This window comes from Phoenix dactylifera, chromosome 2 (assembly GCF_051530095.1).
Source record: "Phoenix dactylifera cultivar Ajwa chromosome 2, Ajwa_hap1_PhDact_Kaust_v1.1, whole genome shotgun sequence".
NCBI lineage: Eukaryota > Viridiplantae > Streptophyta > Magnoliopsida > Arecales > Arecaceae > Phoenix > Phoenix dactylifera.
This window is the reverse complement of record NC_143191.1, coordinates 58,036,199-58,058,457: the sequence shown is the minus strand read 5'-3', so window position 1 is coordinate 58,058,457 and position 22,259 is coordinate 58,036,199. Positions and strand designations below refer to the sequence as shown.

At 50.2% G+C, this 22,259-nt stretch overlaps 1 protein-coding gene across 1 annotated transcript in view; it reads left to right on the top strand.

Annotated features, from left to right (window-relative positions):
* The window catches only part of GCT (RNA polymerase II transcription mediator), a 45,091-nt gene that overhangs the window by 2,120 nt on the left and 20,712 nt on the right, over positions 1 to 22,259 (top strand). Inside the window, exons 3-12 of the mRNA XM_008809716.6 lie at positions 690 to 763; positions 856 to 995; positions 1,077 to 1,163; positions 1,299 to 1,386; positions 1,473 to 1,556; positions 17,231 to 17,308; positions 17,412 to 17,494; positions 19,913 to 19,991; positions 20,214 to 20,549; positions 20,626 to 20,712. Coding sequence (XP_008807938.5) covers positions 690 to 763; positions 856 to 995; positions 1,077 to 1,163; positions 1,299 to 1,386; positions 1,473 to 1,556; positions 17,231 to 17,308; positions 17,412 to 17,494; positions 19,913 to 19,991; positions 20,214 to 20,549; positions 20,626 to 20,712 — 1,136 coding nt within the window. The remainder of the gene's footprint in view (positions 1 to 689; positions 764 to 855; positions 996 to 1,076; positions 1,164 to 1,298; positions 1,387 to 1,472; positions 1,557 to 17,230; positions 17,309 to 17,411; positions 17,495 to 19,912; positions 19,992 to 20,213; positions 20,550 to 20,625; positions 20,713 to 22,259) is intronic.

Genomic DNA, 22,259 nt, shown 5'->3' with positions numbered 1-22,259 from the left:
TCTTATGAGAATTGACTATTTTTGAATGGAAGATGTAAAATAGATATTGGACACTCTACATAACTATTTTGCAATTGATTTGTCTAAGGATAAGTATTCATCTTGTAGAACCTCACCCATTTTCTTGTCGAGCGAAGGGCATGAAATCAATCAGATTGATTTTTCAATTAAAAAAAAAGTTCTATGCAAAATCTTTGGTTTTTTCCTCTCCCTCTATCCCAATCGCATGGATATGTATGTATGTATGTATGCATGCATGAATGCAAGTACATATACATCAATTAATTTTTACTTGCATACATTTATGTACAGACACATAGAGAGAGAGAGAGAGCACTGAGCTACAACTCTATTTAGAGGCTCTGAGTGCAAGTTTTATTTGTGCAAACTACATGACTGATGGGCTGTTGTAGAATTTACACTGATAATCTATAATATATGAAAAGCCAAAAATAAAAACCAAATATTTTGAAGGTTCCTTAGCCCTGCATCAAGTGATCTCAGAATCAATGGTATTGATAATGCTAGGGTACTAAATTTTGTAGTGGACCATATAAATTGAGGTCCACTTTGCTAATCAAGATAATCAGAAGCAAAGTTTGTTGGTTTAGTTATTTCTAACACTGCAAGCCTAATTAGAGATCTGATTAACTTTCTTTTTTTTTGTCTTTTTTTTTTAATTTTCACAGGGAGAGCTTCAAACAATTTCATGGTTTCAGTTTCTCCCTTGTGATTCTGATCCAAACTCTCTACCTGAGAAAAGGTGTCTATTTTAGTGGAGCATTTATCGTATAAAAATTTCATTAAAGTGATTTAACACATTTTTTCTTTTGTTGCTCAATGATATTTCTCCAGTTTAAAGGCAGAGCAGAAAGATGCTGCTACTCATCTGATTCTTTCAGCTCATCTACAGCTACAAAATGAAGGCTTTCTCAGCACATGGACTAACTCCTTTTTTGGTCCATGGGACCCATCTCAGGGAGTGCACAACCCTGGTGAGGATTCTAAGCATTGGCTGGTTTTTGACCTTTTAGTTCTTTCAGCAGGTGAACATGAAATTCTTGTTATATGAACAGATGAGAAAATCAAGCTCTGGCTTTTTCTTCGTGGTCGTCACTCGTCAATAATTGATACTGCTCAATCTGCAGTATCCAGATTGAGAGGTTTTACTTCTTCTTAGATTTCACCTTATTCTTTAAGGAGTATACATTGGCTGTTACTGTGTCAGGTTTCTGCATCTTTTCTTTGCTTGAATTTTAACTAACTGAGCATATTTGTGGGGCATACATGGGTAAAAGTTGTGGGAAGTGGGCTGTGGCTGGCACCTGGTGATTCAGAAGAGGTTGCTCTTGCATTATCTCAGGCTTTAAGAAATTATATAGAAAGGTTATTCCTCATTATTCCTGATGCTGTTAAAAATATGTCTGTATGCATATAAACCTTGTCTCATATTCATTTTATGGGATTGACAGAGCACTTAGAGGGTTTTCGTACGTGAGATTTGGAGATGTTTTCACAAGATGTCATCCTTTCACACCAAATGAAAAAAGCTTTAGGTTTGTCAACTGAATTTCTGTATTTCAATAGATTGATCTATTAGTGAACATTCTTGCTGTATTGCCACATAATTCTTGCACTCGTTCAAAATTCCATAACTTTGATGTTATTTTACTGTCAAAAGTTTCTTCTCATGCAATGAAGAAAACCTAGTTTTTATGAATTTTTGCTAGGAGTACTCTCAACTACAATTATAAATTTGTACTTACAAAATCTTTATGGGATTTGGTTCGCAAGCTAATGTTAGAAAAGGGCTAATGATGATAGGTAACATTACTTTTCCGATATGAAAGCAAAACAAGACATCATAATCTGATAAAAAAAGTTCTGGAGTGATAAATGGAAAGGAGGCTCTCAACAGCCATAAAGGATTTGCTGTAGGAAATGGAAGGCTATGCACGTCAGAGCCTCAGCTATACTTATAGGTATACTTATTTTTGTAGAAATTTGAATTGCATGCATTGGACATTTCAAAACATCAAATAGCAGAAAATACTAAAACAACATTTTGGAATGTTTTTGCCATGGAAAGGCTTTGAGAACTGCATTTATTAGATTCCAGCTAACTATGATTCTGATGATTGGGAATTCTAGGATTGTAAGCTGTAGGTATGCAGAAACTCTATGGCCAGAGGAGTATATTTTATTTTATTTTATTTGGTTTCCCATGAGAATGGATTTGTAACTATCTCGCTTGGATTGTGGAGATTAAACGGCTTTGCTCCTTGGGCTAGATCAAAAAAAAAAAAAAAAGAGCCAAGAATCTTTGATCTTGTCCAATAAGACCTTTCCATTTCCTTATCTCTTTCTATTGTTGCCATGGAAATTAGGAATCCTGTTTTCTATTTCTTATCCTTAAGATTTGTGTATCTTATATAGAACTTTTGGAACAAGAGCCTTTTTTTAAAAGAAAAACCAATGTAAGAAAAAATTAGTCTGCAAGAACATTTGTAAACACATTATTAATACTGTAGAATGACAAATCGAATAAGATGAGGAAGCTAAATCTTTTGAAGAGAGCCCGGAGTAGTGGTTGTGCTATTTGTAATTGGAAGTGTTGCTGGTGGTCCAAACCGAGAACGATTGGCACAGCGGTGTGAACGGGATTCCGTCTGAGCTGCCTTGGTTGATGTTGATTGTGCTCCACCTTCCACCGGGAAACCTGCAAGCAAGCCTCGCACCACCACTGGGGTAGTGGGGGCCCTCCGACGATCAAGTCAGAGGAGATTGGAGGAGGAGGAGAGATGATAATAGCAAGCAAGAGAGTGCTCTGAAAGATATTGCTTACCTCCCCCCCTTCTCCCCCCAGCCGCATATATACCTGGCTGGGGGGTCTCTCAGGGGGGTTTGTCATCGTGTGGCACGATGGAGTTGCCACTGACATGGCCGTTACAAGGCGTCGTGGGGCAGCGCTGGGTACGGCCGTGACAGGGTGTAGTGGAGCTCCGCCTTGTACGGCTGTTACAGGAGATCGTGGAGCAGCGCCGGATACGACCGTTGCAGGGACAGAGGGTCGTGGCGTGCTTCAGGGGAACAGCCTGTCGTTGTCGAGAGGTTGCCGACTCGGGATCGGATTGCTGGATCAAGGGGCAGCCGACTCGGGGTCGGGCTGCGAAGCCGGAGATATCCGACTCGGGGTCGGATTGCTGGATCAAGGGGCAGCCGACTCGGGGTCGGGCTGCGAAGCCGAAGATATCCGACTCGGGGTCGGGTTACTGGATCAAGGGGCAGCCGACTCGGGGTCGGGCTGCGAAGCCGAAGATATCCGACTCGGGGTCGGGTTACTGGATCAAGGGGCAGCTGTAGTCTTCTTGGGCGCGCGTGTCGGTCACGTGGGGCATGGTGGCTGAGTTCCCCCGTAACAGTAGCCCCCCACTTCCGAGCCTGGAACCAGGAGGGGAACGGGTGAAGGAATGATGCTTCGAGATTGCCGCCATCCCTCGGAGAGGCGCGCGCGCTTCGAGCTCCCCGTCTTCTTTACGGCGTATGGCGGTTGTTGCTGACCTGGCAGTCTGAGGATTTCGGCGGACATCCTTCCTTAATGGCGTCGATTCGCCTTTGGGGCGCGAGCGACCCTTCGGCAGCCAGGCGTCCTCTGGCGTTATCGGGGCGTCACCCACCTTTCCGCCTATTTAACCGGGGGTCCTCCTCCGTCCGCCTTTCTCCTTACAGACATCTTCGAGTTTCTCCTTTGCGCTGCCGTCATCGCCGTCGGACTGTTCGCTTGCTCCCCCTTTGACGCTCTCGGAGCTGTTCTTCCTTCTCTTCCGGTGAGTTGCTCCATTCTTTAATTTAGGGCTCTCCATACTCTCCTTTTGTATTAGTGTACTCCAGTCGTTCCGGTCTTTTCTCCCTTTTCGACCCTGTCCTGACCGTAGATTCACTGGCCATTAGGGATGGGCGAAGTGAGAGCAGACCGCATTAAGTCGGGGTTGGCCGCCGAAGACCTAGATAGGTTCGTGGCTCGATACCACCTTCCCGAGGCCTGCAATGTTACACTCCCGGGGCCTGAGGAGAGGATGTCCCATCCTCCTCCAGGGAAGGTTGCCATCAATGAGGGCATTCTTCAGGCCGGGTTCCGCTTTCCCCCCTCGGACTTAGTCGTTCAGGTGCTTCGGGGTTTAAGGGTGGCGCCGACGCAGCTGGTGCCGAACTCATGGCGCGCCCTGACAGCCTTTCAGGTTCTCTGCCGCATGCACGAGGTTCCCGCCACCCTGAATGTCTTTTGGGAATGCTACGGCCTGAGTGGCCACCCCCAGGATAAAGGGTGGTGGTGCTTTGCGGCGCGGCGAGGGTGTGGCCTCGTCAAGGAGGCTCCCACCTCCATTCACGGCTGGAAGGAGCGCTTCTTTTTCGTTGACGCAGATCCCTCTTGGGGAATCAGGGCAACCTGGGAGACGCCGATGAAGTCCCCGATTGGCCTATCGAGGTTGTCGAGGGAGGAATCCGACGGCGTCGCCGTCTTGAAGGAGTTGGTTGCCGAGGGTCGGCTCCCCCCGGTGTGTCGCCTTATTTCCGAGGATACCTTGGTGAACGTCGGTCTGAGCTCGGTCCCCACTGACCGTGAGCCCGCCACCATTTTTTTTTTAGCTCTTTTCTCCTCTTTCGTTTCGTTCTTTCCTTCAGTTTCTCAACCTCCGACCACCTCGTCCTTTTTGCAGAGATCGACGACGTCATGCGGTCGGACAAGGCAACGGCTGTTGGTAGGACGTCCCTACTGGAAGCAGTCCGGATGAAGAAACGAGCTCCTCTGAGCGGGGCTCCACCGGCGAAGAAGTCCCGCCGGCAGGCGACTCCGACGCCGACAGACGGGTCCGGACCCACCGATCAGGGGGACGCCGCGGGTGCGGACCGGGAGTTGACGTTGTATCAGCCCTCCGATGCCGAGACTACCGTTTCTCCGGAGGCATCACCCGGGCGCGCCCAAGATGGACGGGTCGGACGTGATCAGTCCCCAGCCCAGCCTTCAACTCGGTCGGCTCCGGATGATACGAGGAGGGACGCGCCGAGGCCCCGGCCGAGCAGGACCCTGTCAATTCCAGGGGCGGCCCCCGCCCCGAGCGTGGTCAGCATGACTCTTCCCCAGGCGATGGGTAAGGGTAAGGCTGCGGAACCACCGTCCGACTCCGGGGAGAAGTCGGGGTCGGCCTTCACTTTCGCTGGCGCCCGAAACCTCATCGAGACGGTACTGCTGGAGAAGGACCGCAGGCAGGTCCGGGAGATGAGGGTCCCTGACGTTGGGGCTGCCAGCTGCGTCTGTCTCATGTCGGTGAGTGTTCTTTCGGTCGCTTTCATCATTTATAGGCTCTGTTGATCCCCGCCTGACGCCCTCGTTTTTCCTATCTCTTAGCTCGCCCAGTACATGATCCGCCTAGAGGAGTGCTACGAGGAACAGGCGAGGCTTCTGGCGAGGGCCGAGAGCCAACTGAAGGCAGCAGAAGAGGGAGGTCAGGCTGCGGCGGGGAGGACGACCAGGGACCTCGAGACGAGGCTCCAGGTAGCCGAAGAGCGGGCACTCGGCTTCGCCACCCTCGAGAAGCAACTGTTGGAGGCTCGGGAGCAACTCAAGGTTGCCTCAGGTCTCGAGGGCGAGATCAAGAAGGCGGAGGAGCGGGCCGAGAAGCAGTCCCGGAAGGCTGCCGACTACCGGGAGAGGTGGGAGAAGGCCCAGTGGTCAGCCGACAGCGCCCGCAACCGAACCTGGTCTCTTGAAGCCAAACTGGGCGAATTGGAGTCAGCCTTGGAGAGGTCCCGCACGAACGACCAAGAGCTCCGTTCGCGCCTGGAGGAAGCTGAGGCCGCTCGCACTGCTGCCGAGGCGAAGCATAAGGAGGCTCAGGCTAATCTGCTGAGGGTCTCCTCCGAGGCTGAAGACCGGATTGTGGCGAAGGTCTTGGAGGCTAAGGCTCAGATTACGGAGCGAGCAGAGGCGGCGCTGGCCGAGAAGAGTGCGGAGATCGGGCGCCAGGCGGTACAGGCTTATCGTCAGTCCGCCGAGTTCACCCGTGATATGTCGGAGGCGGTACGGGCCTATCGTCAGTCTGACGAGTTCGTCCGTGACGCGTCGGACGCGGGGTCCGAATCCTTCATCTTAGGCTTCGAGGAGGGCCTGGCAAGGGTGTCGGCTAAGTACCCCGAAGTTGACCTGAGTGGGATTTCCCTTCTCGACTCCTCTCCAGCGCCATCGCCTGCTGATTCTCCTACCGCCTCCCTACCCCCTGCGGACGAGCCCGACGCTCCCGACCCGGGGGTTCCTCCAAGCTGACCTCTTGTACCTTTCGTTGTCCTCTTTTTTTTGTATGTCGGCGTTTTGCCAAATTGTATGGGCCTTGGCCCTGAAACAATGAAAATTAATACAAGTCGAATGTTTCTTCATCTCGCTTTCGTCCTCCTCTTTTTTTTTCTTTTTAACTCTTGGCAGCGTCTTGCCGACTCCTGACTCTCGAAGTTCTTCCGGCCCTAAGCCAGGCATCCGAGGGTTAGGCCTCAGGAAATTCTTCCGGCACTAAGCCAGGCGTCCGAGGGTTAGGCCTCAGGAAATTCTTCCGGCGCTAAGCCAGGCATCCGAGGGTTAGGCCTCAGGAAATTCTTCCGGCACTAAGCCAGGCATCCGAGGGTTAGGCCTCAGGAAATTCTTCCGGCGCTAAGCCAGGCATCCGAGGGTTAGGCCTCAGGAAATTCTTCCGGCACTAAGCCAGGCATCCGAGGGTTAGGCCTCAGGAAATTCTTCCGGCGCTAAGCCAGGCATCCGAGGGTTAGGCCTCAGGAAATTCTTCCGGCGCTAAGCCAGGCATCCGAGGGTTAGGCCTCAGGAAATTCTTCCGGCGCTAAGCCAGGCATCCGAGGGTTAGGCCTCAGGAAATTCTTCCGGCGCTAAGCCAGGCATCCGAGGGTTAGGCCTCAGGAAATTCTTCCGGCACTAAGCCAGGCATCCGAGGGTTAGGCCTCAGGAAATTCTTCCGGCACTAAGCCAGACATCCGAGGGTTAGGCCTCAGGAAATTCCGCTCGTCGGTCGGCCAAGGCTGGCGCAAGCCGAGGCGACCGGTCGGGGCTTCAGGCTAGTCTGGTCCCGGGATGGTCATCGGGTTAGCCTGGCATCCGAGGGCCGAGCCTCGGGAGATTCCGCTCGTTGGTCGGCCAAGGCTGGCGCAAGCCAAGGCGACCGGTCGGGGCTTCAGGCTAGTCTGCTCCTGGGATGATCATCGGGTTAGCCTGGCATCCGAGGGCCGAGCCTCGGGAGATTCCGCTCGTTGGTCGGCCAAGGCTGGCGCAAGCCAAGGCGACCGGTCGGGGCTTCAGGCTAGTCTGCTCCCGGGATGATCATCGGGTTAGCCTGGCATCCGAGGGCCGAGCCTCGGGAGATTCCGCTCGTTGGTCGGCCAAGGCTGGCGCAAGTCAAGGCGACCGGTCGGGGCTTCAGGCTAGTCTGCTCCCGGGATGATCATCGGGTTAGCCTGGCATCCGAGGGCCGAGCCTCGGGAGATTCCGCTCGTTGGTCGGCCAAGGCTGGCGCAAGCCAAGGCGACCGGTCGGGGCTTCAGGCTAGTCTGCTCCCGGGATGATCATCGGGTTAGCCTGGCATCCGAGGGCCGAGCCTCGGGAGATTCCGCTCGTTGGTCGGCCAAGGCTGGCGCAAGCCAAGGCGACCGGTCGGGGCTTCAGGCTAGTCTGCTCCCGGGATGATCATCGGATTAGCCTGGCATCCGAGGGCCGAGCCTCGGGAGATTCCGCTCGTTGGTCGGCCAAGGCTGGCGCAAGCCGAGGCGACCGGTCGGGGCTTCAGGCTAGTCTGCTCCCGGGATGATCATCGGGTTAGCCTGGCATCCGAGGGCCGTGCCTCGGAAAATTCCGCTCGTTGGCCATGCGCCTGTCGCTTGCAGCCCGACGGGGTTTCTCCGTGGCCAGCTGCGATCGTGTTTCTCCTCTTCTCCAAGCGTTGCCTGGGGAACACCAGAAGGGCATTAAACGCTAATTGATGCGTTACCTGGGAAATCGGATCGCCAGTTGCTGCTTGCGAGGAGTGTCAGTTAAGCGGCCGCGATACGCGCGTTCTTCGAGGCGGATGCGGCTTGGGGCGCGAGCGGAGATACGTGGACCTAGGGGTACAGGCCACCCGGAGTGTCCTGCACAAAAAATGCGATTAAGGAGAATGACGCTTAGGAAATCGCGGGAAGATACGCCTTCAGAGCCGGATCGGCTCCGGATTCAATGCGCCCGCATTTATTGGAGCCACCCGTATCGGAACGACCGGGGGGCCGCAGTTTGGCTATAAATATAAGTGCAGGTGCGATGGAGCCTGCCAAGCCGGAGCTGTTCAGGTTGCCATGGATCGTGGGCCTCCTCTTCGGCGCATGGTTGAGAGACCCCTGCCGAAGGAACGGGAGGCGCGCCCTTCGCGACTTCCGCCTACTAGCCATTTCATCTGGGATCAACAAGGAGGTTCTCCCCGGCGGAACTCCGCTCTAGGCGTTTCATCCGGGATCACGTCTCCCCTCCTTGAAGTTCGGCCTCCCGATTGAGCTCCGCACCAGGTGCTTGATCCGGGACCGCGCCTCCATATGCTCTTCCCGCTTGTATTCCTTCTCTCCCCTAACACTGGGGAGGACCGGAATATCCCTTGGAGGTGGCGTTCCCCTGGAGGCAGCGGGAGCTTCGTCTGCGGCGGCTCCTCATCCTCTTCGTGGGGCGTGGATGGCGCCTCCGGTTGGAGGCAGTGTGGACTTCTCCTTCGTCCACTTCTTCTTCATCCGCGCTGGCTCTTCGTCTCTTTCGTGAGACGCCGATGGCGCCTCCGGTTGGAAGCACCCACTTCCGACGGGATTGCAACCGCTTCAGATGGAGGTTTCGGGATCCCAGATCTTCAGCTCCTCGGAGTCTCCACCTCTTCTTTACTTTCTTTACACCCTAATTCCCCTCTGGGAATTCCTTGTAATCACACGAGCACGCCGTTGTAACCAGAAATTATTGAAATGCAAAGTGTTATACATTTTTGAACTGTCTTTCTGGCATCGTCGTTCTACTGGTAATACATCCGCAGGTTAGCGGAATTCCAGCTCCTTAGAATTTCTCGACCATCTAGGGCCTCCAACTGGTAGGAGCCAGGTCGGTTTACCCAGCGAACCTTATATGGGCCTTCCCAATTTGGCGCTAGCTTCCCACCTTCCGCAGGTCGAGATGCTTTAGCTCGCCTTAGCACCAGATCTCCGATTCTGAAAAGCTTCGGTCGGACCTTGGAGTTGTAATATCGGGCCACCCTCCGCTGATACATCGCCATCCGAACCTGCGCCATTTCCCTCGCTTCTTCCAAGAGATCCAGGTTCCCTCGGAGTTGTTCCGAATTGGCCTCGGGTCGGTGCGTGGCCACCCGAGGTGAGGGGAGTCCGAGCTCCACGGGGACAACGGCTTCCGTGCCATAGGTTAGGCTGAAAGGCGTCTCCCCGGTAGGGGTCCGATGCGTGGTCCGATACGCCCAAAGGACATTCTCGAGTTCTTCGACCCAAGCTTTTTCCGTCCGACCGATTCGCGCTTTGATTCCTTGGAGGATTGTCCGATTTGTGACCTCGGCCTCGCCGTTGGTTTGGGGATGCGACACAGATGTGAACCGATGCTCGATCCCGAATTCCTCGCAGAAGTCACGGAAATGCTTGTTGTCGAACTGTCGCCCATTATCCGAGATGAGGACCCGAGGTACCCCAAATCGGACAATGATGTTCTTCTTCACGAACTTCCGGACTTGCACCTCCGTGATAGTGGCCAGCGGCTCTGCCTCCACCCACTTGGTGAAGTAGTCGATTGCAACAATCAAAAATTTCCGCTGAGCTGAAGCGACGGGGAATGGTCCGAGGATATCCATTCCCCACTGGGCGAAGGGCCAGGGTGCAGTGATTGGTGCCAAGGGGACAGAAGGGACTCTTTGGACGTTGGCGTGGCGCTGGCAGGCGTCGCATTTCCGTACATGATCCTTTGAGTCCTCCAACAAGGTAGGCCAATAATAGCCTTGCCTCATGATCTTGTGCGCCAAGGACCTAGCCCCCAAGTGGGATCCGCAAATGCCTTCGTGGACTTCGCCGAGGACGTAGGCCGCTTCCGAGGGGCGGAGGCACTTTAAGAGGGGGGCGGTGAACGAGGTCCGATACAGCCTCCCTTCATAGAGTACGTAGTGGGCGGACTTCATGACGAGTCGCCGAGCTTGATCTTCGTCCTCTGGGAGGATCCCTTCGGCGAGGTAGGCGACGAGCGGGTCCATCCAAGATGGCTCCGGATCAATCGCCATCACCGCTCCGGCCTCGCCGATGCTCGGGGCATCCAGGGTCTCCAGGTAGATCGTCCTCGACAAGTTGTGCGCGTCTGCGCCCACCAAGCGGGACAGCCTGTCGGCCCTGGCATTTTCGCTTCTTGGGACCTGTTGAATGTCAACACTGCCGAGGTCGGGAATGAGTGCTTGCACCTTCCAGACATAGCTCTGCATGGTCGGGCTCCGAGCCTCGAACTCCCCTCGGACCTGCCCGACCACCAGCTGGGAGTCGGTGAAGACCTTCAAATGCCGGATGCCGAGCTCCTTGGTGAGTTTGAGTCCTGTGACTAGGGCCTCGTATTCCGCCTCGTTGTTGGTCACTGGAAATCCGAACCTCAAGGCATACTCGGCTATCACTCCATCGGGACTGGTAAGGACCAGCCCGGCCCCTCCACCTTCGGGGTTCGACGACCCATCAATGTGAAGCGTCCAGATTGGGAAGTCGAGGCTGGGTGTTTCCGGCGGCCTAGGTTCCGCCTCCTGCACAGTGCACTCAGCGAGGAAGTCCGCGAGCACCTGGGCCTTGATGGCGGGTCGGGGCTGGTAGCGGATGTCGAGCTCACCAAGTTCTACTGCCCACTTCACCAGCCGTCCCGCATTCTCAGGATTGCTGAGGATCTGCCGCAGTGGTTGATCGGTCAAGAGGGTGACAGGATGAGCCTGGAAATAGGGGCGAAGCCTCCTGGCCGCGGTGAGCAGCGCGAAGGCGATCTTTTCCGCCTTCGTATACCGCGTCTCGGCATCCCGTAGGACCCGGCTGATGTAGTACACAGGCTTCTGGAGCTTTGCCTCTTCCCGAACCAGTACTGCGCTGACTGCGGTTGGGGAGACCGCCAGATAGAGGTAGAGCATCTCCCCCTCTTGCGGCTTGGACAGCAGGGGAGGAGACGCCAAGTACTCCTTGAGTTGGTCGAATGCCACTTGACATTCGGCCGTCCAAAGGAAGTCTTTCGGGCGCTTCAACACCTTGAAGAACGGTTGGCAGCGTTCGGCCGATTTTGCCACAAATCGTCCGAGCGCGGCGACCCTTCCAGCGAGCTCCTGAACCTCCTTCACTTTGGTCGGAGGGGACATATCTTGGATGGCCTTGATTTTGTCCGGGTTGGCCTCGATCCCCCGCTGGTTGACAATGAAACCGAGGAACCTCCCGGCCGAAGCACCAAAGGCGCACTTCGCTGGGTTCAGCTTCACGCGAAACTTCCGCAAGGTGGCGAAAGTCTCCTCCAGATCCGCAATGTGTTGGTCTGCATGGCGACTCTTCACCAGCATATCGTCCACGTACACCTCCATGTTCCGGCCAATCTGCTCCTTGAAGATTTTATTGACGAGGCGCTGGTAAGTGGCGCCAGCATTCTTCAGACCAAAGGGCATTACCTTATAACAGTACAGCCCCCGGTCTGTTATAAAGGCAGTTTTCTCCTCGTCCTGTGGAGCCATCATTATTTGGTTGTAGCCGGAGAAGGCGTCCATGAAAGACAGCAGCTGATATCCGGAAGTCGCGTCGACCAGTTGGTCTATCCGTGGAAGCGGAAAGCTATCCTTGGGGCACGCCTTGTTCAGGTCGGTGTAGTCGACGCACATCCTCCACTTCCCGCTCGCCTTCCGGACAAGTACGACGTTTGCCAGCCACTCGGAGTAGCTCACCTCCCTTATGAAGCCTGCATCCAAGAGTTTGTCTACCTCCTGGTCGACCACCCGGATCCGATCCGGGGCACAGTGTCTCTTCTTCTGCTTTACTGGTCGGTGGGTCGGGTCGACGTTGAGGGCGTGAGAAATGACCTCCGGGTCGATCCCAGGTACATCGGCCGCCGACCAGGCAAATACATCAGCATTGGCTCGGAGGAATTCCACTAACTTGAGCCGAGCTTCCGAGTCGTGGTTGGCACCGACCCGGACCGTACGGTCCGGGCGACCCTCTTCAAGGGGAACTTCGATCACACCCTCGGCCGGCTCCCCGTGCCGCAAAGCCACCTCGTCTCTGGCGTCAAGGGACTCGACGCTTAGGGCCTCCACGGGCTTCTTCCCTTTGAGAGTTGCTAGGAAACATTGCCGTGCGGTCGGTTGGTCACCTCGGACCTCTCCAATCCCGGCCGCCGTGGGGAACCGCATTAGCAAATGGTATGTAGAGACTACCGCGCGAAGGGCGTTCAGTCCGGGTCGTCCGAGGATAGCGTTGTAGGCCGAGGGAACACGGACGACCAAGAACCCGAGCCGCACCGTGGCTTCTGCGGGTGCAACGCCCGCAGTCACAGGCAGCTCAATGACACCTTCGGCCGAGATAGCGTCTCCAGTGAATCCTATGAGGGGGGTGGATGTTTTGTGCAACACTTGTCGGGACAAGCTCATCTTTTGGAAGGCCTCGTAAAACAAAATATCAGCTGAGCTTCCACTATCCACAAGAACACGCCTTACATCATAGTTCGCCATAGTGAGGAAGATCACCATGGCATCATCATGGGGGGTCTGAACCCCCTTTACATCCTCATCACAAAAGGTGATTACATTTCCGACCCGCTGCCTCTTCGCGACGGCCACCCCTGATGCTTCCACCGAGCCCCCTGCGTTCCTCACGGGCCGAGAGCAGCCCCCAGTGATGGTGTGGATTACGCCCGCGACGGGTCGATTCTGCTCCCGAGGCTCCTGAGGGGCCGGGTCGGCCGGACGCGGGTCTGCGGGGGGACGTCGGTCGTTTACATATCGACCGAGACGCCCTCGGCGGATGAGAGCCTCGATCTCGTCCCGAAGCTGGAAGCAGTCTTCGGTGTCGTGGCCGTGGTCTCGGTGGTACTCACAGTACGCCCGAGAGGGCCTCCTCCCAGGGATTTTCTTCATCTGCCTCGGGACCGGGAGGTTCTCCCGCCCCTTGACCTCCATAAGGATCTGGGCCCGGGGGGCCAGGAGTGGGGTGTACCGGTTGAAGCGTCGGTGCGGAGAACGAGGGCGTGGGGCGCCGTGGTTCCTCGCCGGTGACGGGCTTCTGCGCCGATGTTGAGGCGTCGGGCTCCTCCTCTGGGGTGCCTCTTTTCGCCTTTTCTTCCCGAGCTTTAGAGGGGCCTCGGCGGCCTCCTTGTTCCGGTGGGCGGCTGCCTCCTCGGCGTCTGCATACTGGTTCGCCCGAGACAACAGCTCCGGGAAGCTCCGCGGCAGGCGTTTGTCCAGGGAGAAGGTGAGTCTGCCCTTCCGGAAGCCACGCTTCAGGGCTGAGAGAGCCACCTCCTGGCTCAGGTTCCGGACCTCCAATGTAGCCTTGTTGAAGCGGGTAAGGTAATCCCGCAGGCTTTCTCCCTCGTTTTGCCGGACATCAAAGAGGGAGTCGGAAACCAATCGCCGCCGGCTACTGACGGCGAAATGGCTGATGAAGAGGCGAGTGAACTGGTCAAAGGACTGGATAGAGTCAGCCTCCAGGCCGGCGAACCACGCCCTGGCTGGGCCACGGAGGGTCGCCGGGAAGGCCTTGCAGAGGAGGGGATCTGATGCTCCATGGAGGAGCATAAGAGTCCTGAAACTCTCCACGTGATCCCGCGGGTCCGCCGCCCCGTCATAGGGCTCGATCGCCGGCATTTTGAATCCCGGCGGATTTGGGGTCCGCAGGATCCTCGAGGCAAGCGCCGGTTGGGAGGAGATCTCCAAGTCGGCGAAGAGATCTTTGGAGTGGCCCTTCAGGACCTGGAGTTGTCTGTGGAGATCGTCCACTCGCCGGTCCAGGGAGCGCGACCGGTGGGTGGGAGACAAGGAGCGGCGCGAGGGGGACCGACTGGAGTGCGGGCCCCTCGAGGACTGGGGGGTCGGAGAACGCGCCCGGGTCCGCCTCTCGTACCCCGCGCAGCTTCGATGAGAAGGTCCTGGCAGAATGGACCGTGCTCGAGAACCTTTCTCGCGCCGGCGCTCCTCCCCATGGGAGAGGAAGGAGCGCGGGTTGAGGAAGACAGGTGAGCGCTTGGGGGGCAGCGGCTCCTGGGCCCGCTGTGGCGCTCGAGACATCACACCCTGCAGGTTCTGCACTGCCTCCGCGAGGGTGCGAACCTGCTGGGCTAACTGGTCGAACTGAGCGGCTTCGACCATCTGAATGGGGGGTGGAATGGTGGAGTGTTGCTGAGAATGTGTTGGAGACGCAGCGGCCTCCCGGCCGGAGGCGCGAGAGGCCCCGCGACCGGAGGCATTGGAAGCTCCACGACCACCTCGCCGTGCCATTACGATCGCTCTGAGATCAGGCCCTTCCTCTAGCGCCAACTGTTGCTGGTGGTCCAAACCGAGAACGATTGGCACAGCGGTGTGAACGGGATTCCGTCTGAGCTGCCTTGGTTGATGTTGATTGTGCTCCACCTTCCACCGGGAAACCTGCAAGCAAGCCTCGCACCACCACTGGGGTAGTGGGGGCCCTCCGACGATCAAGTCAGAGGAGATTGGAGGAGGAGGAGAGATGATAATAGCAAGCAAGAGAGTGCTCTGGAAGATATTGCTTACCCCCCCTTCTCCCCCCAGCCGCATATATACCTGGCTGGGGGGTCTCTCAGGGGGGTTTGTCATCGTGTGGCACGATGGAGTTGCCACTGACATGGCCGTTACAAGGCGTCGTGGGGCAGCGCTGGGTACGGCCGTGACAGGGTGTAGTGGAGCTCCGCCTTGTACGGCTGTTACAGGAGATCGTGGAGCAGCGCCGGATACGACCGTTGCAGGGACAGAGGGTCGTGGCGTGCTTCAGGGGAACAGCCTGTCGTTGTCGAGAGGTTGCCGACTCGGGATCGGATTGCTGGATCAAGGGGCAGCCGACTCGGGGTCGGGCTGCGAAGCCGGAGATATCCGACTCGGGGTCGGATTGCTGGATCAAGGGGCAGCCGACTCGGGGTCGGGCTGCGAAGCCGAAGATATCCGACTCGGGGTCGGGTTACTGGATCAAGGGGCAGCCGACTCGGGGTCGGGCTGCGAAGCCGAAGATATCCGACTCGGGGTCGGGTTACTGGATCAAGGGGCAGCCGACTCGGGGTCGGGCTGCGAAGCCGAAGATATCCGACTCGGGGTCGGGTTACTGGATCAAGGGGCAGCTGTAGTCTTCTTGGGCGCGCGTGTCGGTCACGTGGGGCATGGTGGCTGAGTTCCCCCGTAACAGGAAGTATGGGGTATAAAGCATATTAATGTGCTAGACTAGTTAAATCTAATGTTGTGCATGTGTTGCTCATGTGGAAGAAAAAAGTTGATTCACAGATATACTTCCTTGAGGTAACTTATTGTGGCGTTAGTGTGGTAGTCTGCTCTCAGTTAGTATCTAAACATTCTAAACACAATATGAGCCAATTCTTGTGGGTTTGGTTCTTGAGAATTGCCTTATGCCCTATGTTTAGTTCAGGATTCTAAACCATTTTTGCGTAAGTCAATTTTGGATCAATGATATGACTTATCTCAAATTTCTGCTAGGGGAACTTGACGAACACATCTCACATTTTCCCTTTTTTCAAGCTGTTTAAATGCACATGACTATTCTCTCTAGCTAGGTTTTAGAGGAGGGGGGGAGGGGGGGCATCTGATTTCTCATTAAGCCTGATATACATTGTTGTCCTTTGCCTATCAGCTCAAGCTTTGGGGTAAATTGGTTAGTTAACATGGTATTGCATCTCAGGTTTGTTGGTCACAATTTCGAACTATCTCCATACTGGTTATTTATTTAATTTCCTCAACTGTCATCTTGCCCCTGGTCTAGTCTCCACATGAGTATTCTGGGCTGCACCGGGGGGTATGAAAGTCCGGTATACATTGTCGACCCTTTCAATGTCAACTTAAGCATTTAGGGTCAATTAGTTAGTATTAAGTTGGTTGGCCAATTGTGATACTCATGTCCCATCTCTACTATCTCATTCATTGCTCTTGGTGGAGCACGATCATGCAATAGGTACTTAGAGTTTCTCTTCATGTTTGTTATTATGGGCACTGTAATTTGCTTTGAGTGTTTTATTTAGCTCTCCAACTTTTCTATATATAACCGACATTGGCATGGGATTGTATGAAGCTGTTGCAGAGCCATATGGTACAGATTCGATCTGCTTTGGTAGAAACTGAAGCCTAACTAGTAGTTTTTTTGATAACTATAAAATAAATTTTAATCAATTTTATCTGCTGATAAATCTGGTCTAAAATTTTAATGGAAATGTTATACTGAACTGCTCAATAAACATGAAAAAGAATTACAAGGGTAGTTAATGTGAAATTTATAGATACAGGATGAAAAAGTCCCAGATACATAATAAATGCAATGTAGAAATAGAAGTATATGTTCACAAGTTACGAGATCCAATCCAATAATTTCATCATGCTAACCTTCTTGAGAAATATACATTACTCCCTATAAAAGTGGTTAATGGCTAATACAATTTGGTATCAAAAACTTAATGCCAACTTCTAATTATACCAATACCTCGTTTGACTGAACAATTCCTTCTTGTGGCCAGATAGTATAGTGGTTTTTAATAGTCAGCTATCCTTTAACCTAAAACAACTGACCCTTTATATACAGATTATTCTCAAGTTGTTCCTCAATTACGCCCTGTAAGCCTACATTTGGGACCCATTCTGTCCATCAGAAGGGGGTTTATTCTTCTTGGTTGCTTTATAAACTTCGAAAATGCTTAGCGATTCTGGTAATGGTGCTACGGTGCTGGGTGAATGGTGGGCTTACTTTATAGGAGCACCTGCCCAATGTAGAGAGTTCTCTTGTAGTTGCTTCGCTAGATCTTATTTTTTAAAAGTTTCAAGTGAATATTGATAATTTGAGCTTTGGCTAGGCTTTGCATATTCTATGCTCTTATTTGCTGAAAATATGGCCAGGATTTTGTAATGGTATTGTAAGTATGTTCAAATACTTCCTTTGTTATGTACATTTGTTGCAGGAGAGCACAGCCAACATTTGAGTTCATCTTTTCTGCCACGGAAGAAGCAATCTATGTGCATGCAATAATATCCGCAAAGTCTGTAAATTTATGATCTATCATTTTGTTTCACCAGTTCTTCTTTACTAAATTTATAGTCTAGTTCGAATCTCACTGTGTGGTATCTGTACTTGGTTTCTAGGCATATCCGGGGACTGTGCGGTGATGATATAGAAAGAATATCAAGGAATGGTTCCTCTCGTTCCACTCGTGAAGGGCTCCCAGGTATATGATGTAATTTTATTGTTCTACTTCTACTACTGCGCTGTCCTATGCATTCCCCTTGGGTGGTGATGATTGCATATCTAGTTGCTGTACTGTGCCTTTTGGAATTCAACTTAGTTTAAAAACTTGTATCTGCACTTAATATAATATGCTTTATTTTTATGTATGCCAAGGAAATGTTGTGGATTTGCTTAATTTGTATCTTTTTTATATTGTACACTTAATCTATTGTTACTGCACCACCATATCATTTACATATTTGAGTTTTGTTTCATATTGCACACTTAATTGGATATGCTTAATTTACATTTTGGAGTTTTCTTTCATAAGTAGACATTAGATTCTGCTTAGTCTAGAGTTTTAGGCTGTATTTGGTTGCGGAATAACACTGGAATAGAGGTGGGTTATCTTGTTATCCCACCAAACTTGGTTACTTTTGGAGACCAACTTTATTTCCATCAATGGTCCCATATTTTTTAGTTAACCTTACAAACTCCATCCAAACACCACTTTTTACCAACTAGGGATAAGAGAATCTCGGAGGGGATACCGAGGGTATGGATATAGCTACCTGGTCAACCAACCGGGGCCTTCAAGCGACTAAACAGACCAGGAGTTCAGATATTTCCAAGCTGGTCTTGGAAAATATCTTTGCTTCTGTTTGATGAAAAGTATTGAAGATGTTAAATCCATTTGGTTGCTTTATTTATACATTTTAATATTTATTGGCTTGTATTTGATGGTCTTTTAGATATGTATTTAACAAATTATGTGTCTAAATAAATCTGGCTGATAAAGGGTAGTTTGGCCATTTTCCTAAATGAAAAAAATGATTGCTTGGCCATCAAAGTAGCCAAAAGCTTTTGATTTCTCTCTTCTCCGAAATCCGTCTCTCCTTTCCTTTTTCCTCTAATCTTTTTCCCTTTGCTCATTTTTCTTACCATTTTATTATTCTTTAGGGTTTTAAGTATTTTTGCCAGAGCAGTCAAGAAGAATAGCCTTAAAGGATTAATGGCTCACTCGATGATCTTGGTTATACTTGTTCAGATTTAGAGCTCTGCTTCTTTTCCTCTCTCTCTCTCTCTCTCTCTCTCTCTCTCTCTCTCTCTGTATCTGCGTTTGAACATGGTAGGTGGTCGAATTTGTAAACGGATTATTTTCCTCAAAAAGGTGAGCAGAAGGAACCTAGATTCAAGTTCTGATTTTAGAGTTCAAGAGAGAAAATTTTTTGAATAGTGTATGGCCGTATGGTAACCATAATCGTTTGTTTTCTATGTGATATGTGTGTTCTACATAGGTTGTATCTCTCAATGGAAATGTATGTGTGACATGAAGCTTCTTATTTGCTGTTTATTGTCTTTTTGATATAATTTGTTTCTGCCCATTGTCACTTGTTGCCTTTTTTGCATGCCTTACATAATTTTCCATGGATTAACTGTAGTAGGTCTTACTAACTGTTTATCCTATATGCCTATTCTTACATATATACTGACTAAGGTTTGCTGCATTGGTCGGTACCCGTGCATACCGACTGTATCGTACTATATTGGTATTAAACTGGTACGTGGTATGGGGGGCGTACTGACACCCGGTATGCCGAACTGGATACCGTACCAGGCATACCGACACTTTAATAGGATGGTACCAATATGGGTTTCGATACCGAGGCAACGAACCTTGATACTGATTAAAAGAATAAAACTGGCTTCCGTCCTCAAGTTTTCTTAAAGGGTCCTGTGTCTGAATCCTCTGGACACCATGCACCTGTTACTTATCCAGTTAACAGTGCTTTTCTGGCAAACCATAAAAAGTACTGCAGATGCATTTCCATATCCTGCATGAATTATGTCTGTCAGAATATTGCTATTTATCTAATCTAGCTATGGAACTATTTTTCCCTAAATGCACTATTTTTGTTGGCCTTCTTGTGGGCCTTTCTGAGTGAGTCTGCTTTGTGCTTATAGATGCAGTAGAAAATTGGTCTTATCCAATTCAGCCCTCAAGTTTCATTAACAGGAATAAACTAGTGTCACTCACAAATTAATTGCTAGCGCCACTCACGTCATGCACATTCATTTGCTGAGGTTAGGCTGATACATCTTATTGTCATGTGAGGTTTATGAGACTGTGAGTTGTATGAGATGGTCGGCATGTGATTTACTATTTGCAAAGGAGCCTGCATATCCTTCAATTTTGTTAATACTCTTGTTCTTTGAATGGACGCCTTACTATTTCCTTACATAATTTCTACTTGCAGATATTTCTCATATCGGATTAAACTCAAAAGTAGTATTTCTTAATGTATATTATAGGACAACCTCATACTATCCTTGCATGTTAATGTGATGTTTTGTTTCAAGTATATGGTTTTTGCCAAAAGCATGCACGGATAATTCTGATATTGGACTCTTTTGACAGTTATTGTTGGTCCTAATGGAATGCGAGGTAGGCTTACTGGATGTTGTCCCAGTGATCTTGTGAAGCAAGTATATATCAGGTACTTGTAATGTATATATTCTTCTTGCTTTTTTTTTTTGCCTCATGAATTCAAATTTAAGGAAGTTAGAAGCCCAGTGCGGTGAAGAGACAATTCAAGTACAAATCTTTCCACACCCTTATTTTTTTAAAAGATAAAATTGATTGAATTTCTTTAGTAATAGGGAAATTAATATGATGTATGATTTCTCCTGATTTGTCTTATGTTCTTGAACATTTTCAGCAACTCAAAGGTGTCAAATGGGTTTACAGTTGGTGTGCGTTTTCCTGTTGCTCAATCTTCTGGCTGCCAGTTGAGGGGTCAAAGTTGCTATGTTGAAGTCACCCTTGGCTGCCCTTCCACTTGTAGTGATAAAGTTTTGGAATCAAATAGTAATCAAAGCAACAATGCCATTCGTCCTCATACCGAAGAGTCTCATTTTTCATCTGTTGGAAAAGGCCAGCAGAAGCAGGGAACAATTTATCAGCTTCCAATTCTTGAAAGAACATTCATTTACCCAGCAGATGCTGTGGTAATTCCTATGATGCACAGAGCCTTTGCTCGATCTTCTGTCAAGAGGTATTAAATTTCAACATTCTATACCTTTTAATTCGTATTTGATTGCCGTGCCATAATGGTTTTCCTTTATTTGCAGATTCTGGCTGCAAAATTGGGTCGGAACATCAGTACTTGAGATGTGGCCAATATGGAATTTTTTGGGATCCTCTCGTATTGAGCACTGGTTAGTCTTATAATTCAATATATTCTTCAAGAAATCCTTGCTGATCTTCAAGTCTTTTTTTTTTTTTTGGCAATGAACTGTTCAAGCATTCCATTTAGCTTTTTTCTTATTTAATGTAGCATTTCTCACCTGATATAGATGGCATGAGACCTGTTATTTCTATGTTTATGCAGGTTCAGCTAAAGCATATTGCCTACCTTTTTCTGTTTTCTTTATTTTTAATTGTTTTCACATCCACATCATTTTGAATGAAGAAAGTGAAGTAAAACTGTCATGACATAGGAATACCCAAGTGCAAAATCCATTAGGGACTCGTTTGGTTCGCGGGAAAAGAAAGGGGGAAAGTGTGGTCAACGGGAAAGTAATGAGATGGCTCTTGTTTGGTTGGAGTTTTTAAAGGAGAGAGACGGAAAAGTTGTATTTTCATGGGAATATGATTCCCACGTTTCATGGAAAAGTCTTTCCCATGAGAAACATGAAAAGTTACTTTCTCGTGAGCCGGAAATTACTCTATTTTTATTTTTCCCAAAAAAGTCTTTCAACATTAAAGAGGCATTAAAGATCTAATTTTTATTAAGGGTATAATAGGAATTGCACATAACTTTCTCAGAAAAGTGGATGGTCAACCAAATATAAGCACTCTGAAAATCTATCACTTTCCCATTGTCAACCAAACATGCCAAAAGTACTTTCCTAGGCATCCTCTTTCCAGGAATCTGCTTCTCAGGAATCATATTTTTAGGAGAAAAAATGCTTTCCGCGAACCAAACGAGCCCTATATAGTATGCAACATATATTATATATTAATCATAAATCCTTCCACACTACCAAAAAATGTAAAAGAACTATTACCTCATGCACATAATTTTGGAGTATGGTATAAACTATGTTTGCCCCAAGGTTGCCCTCCGTGAATCAGATTTTCTAATTATTTGTAGTTTTTCTTGATCTCCTAGAAATTCTTGTTGTGTTGTCATTAGATGTTCACAAAGCCATTAGTTCATATTGGGCAAATTCCTGATTATTTTTGTCCTGTCACTGCCCCAATATCTTAGACCTAATAAAACCATCTTTCTTGCTAACTCAGCATTTTCGGTATTGCTATCTTTATATGGTAAACAAGAATTTTTTTTCTAAGAAAAAGAATGATCATATATGCTGCCTAGGCACTCACGTAAGCCTGGTGAACTCTGGGACACAGCTCCTAGCAATTTTGCTGCCTAGGCAGGCAGGTTGGGTTTGGACCCGTTTTTGGTTATCACTTTGATGAACATGGAGGCGGAAGGATATGATGAGTTTGGAAAGGCAGATAGTATTGGAGGGAATAGGGAGAATAATTATATATTTACTTGTAATAACATGAAGTTATACAACGCTCCTTCGTTTGCCAAGCTTCTCTGTTTTATCTGTGTTCCCTCTTGTTCAGCTTGGTGGCCTCTTTTCCTCCTCTTTTCCTTCTTCTTAATAGGTGTTGTCTATGGCTCTATAGCCTATTGGCTATTGCTTCCCTGCCCTTCTCTTCCTCCTCTTCCGTCCTCTTCTTCCAG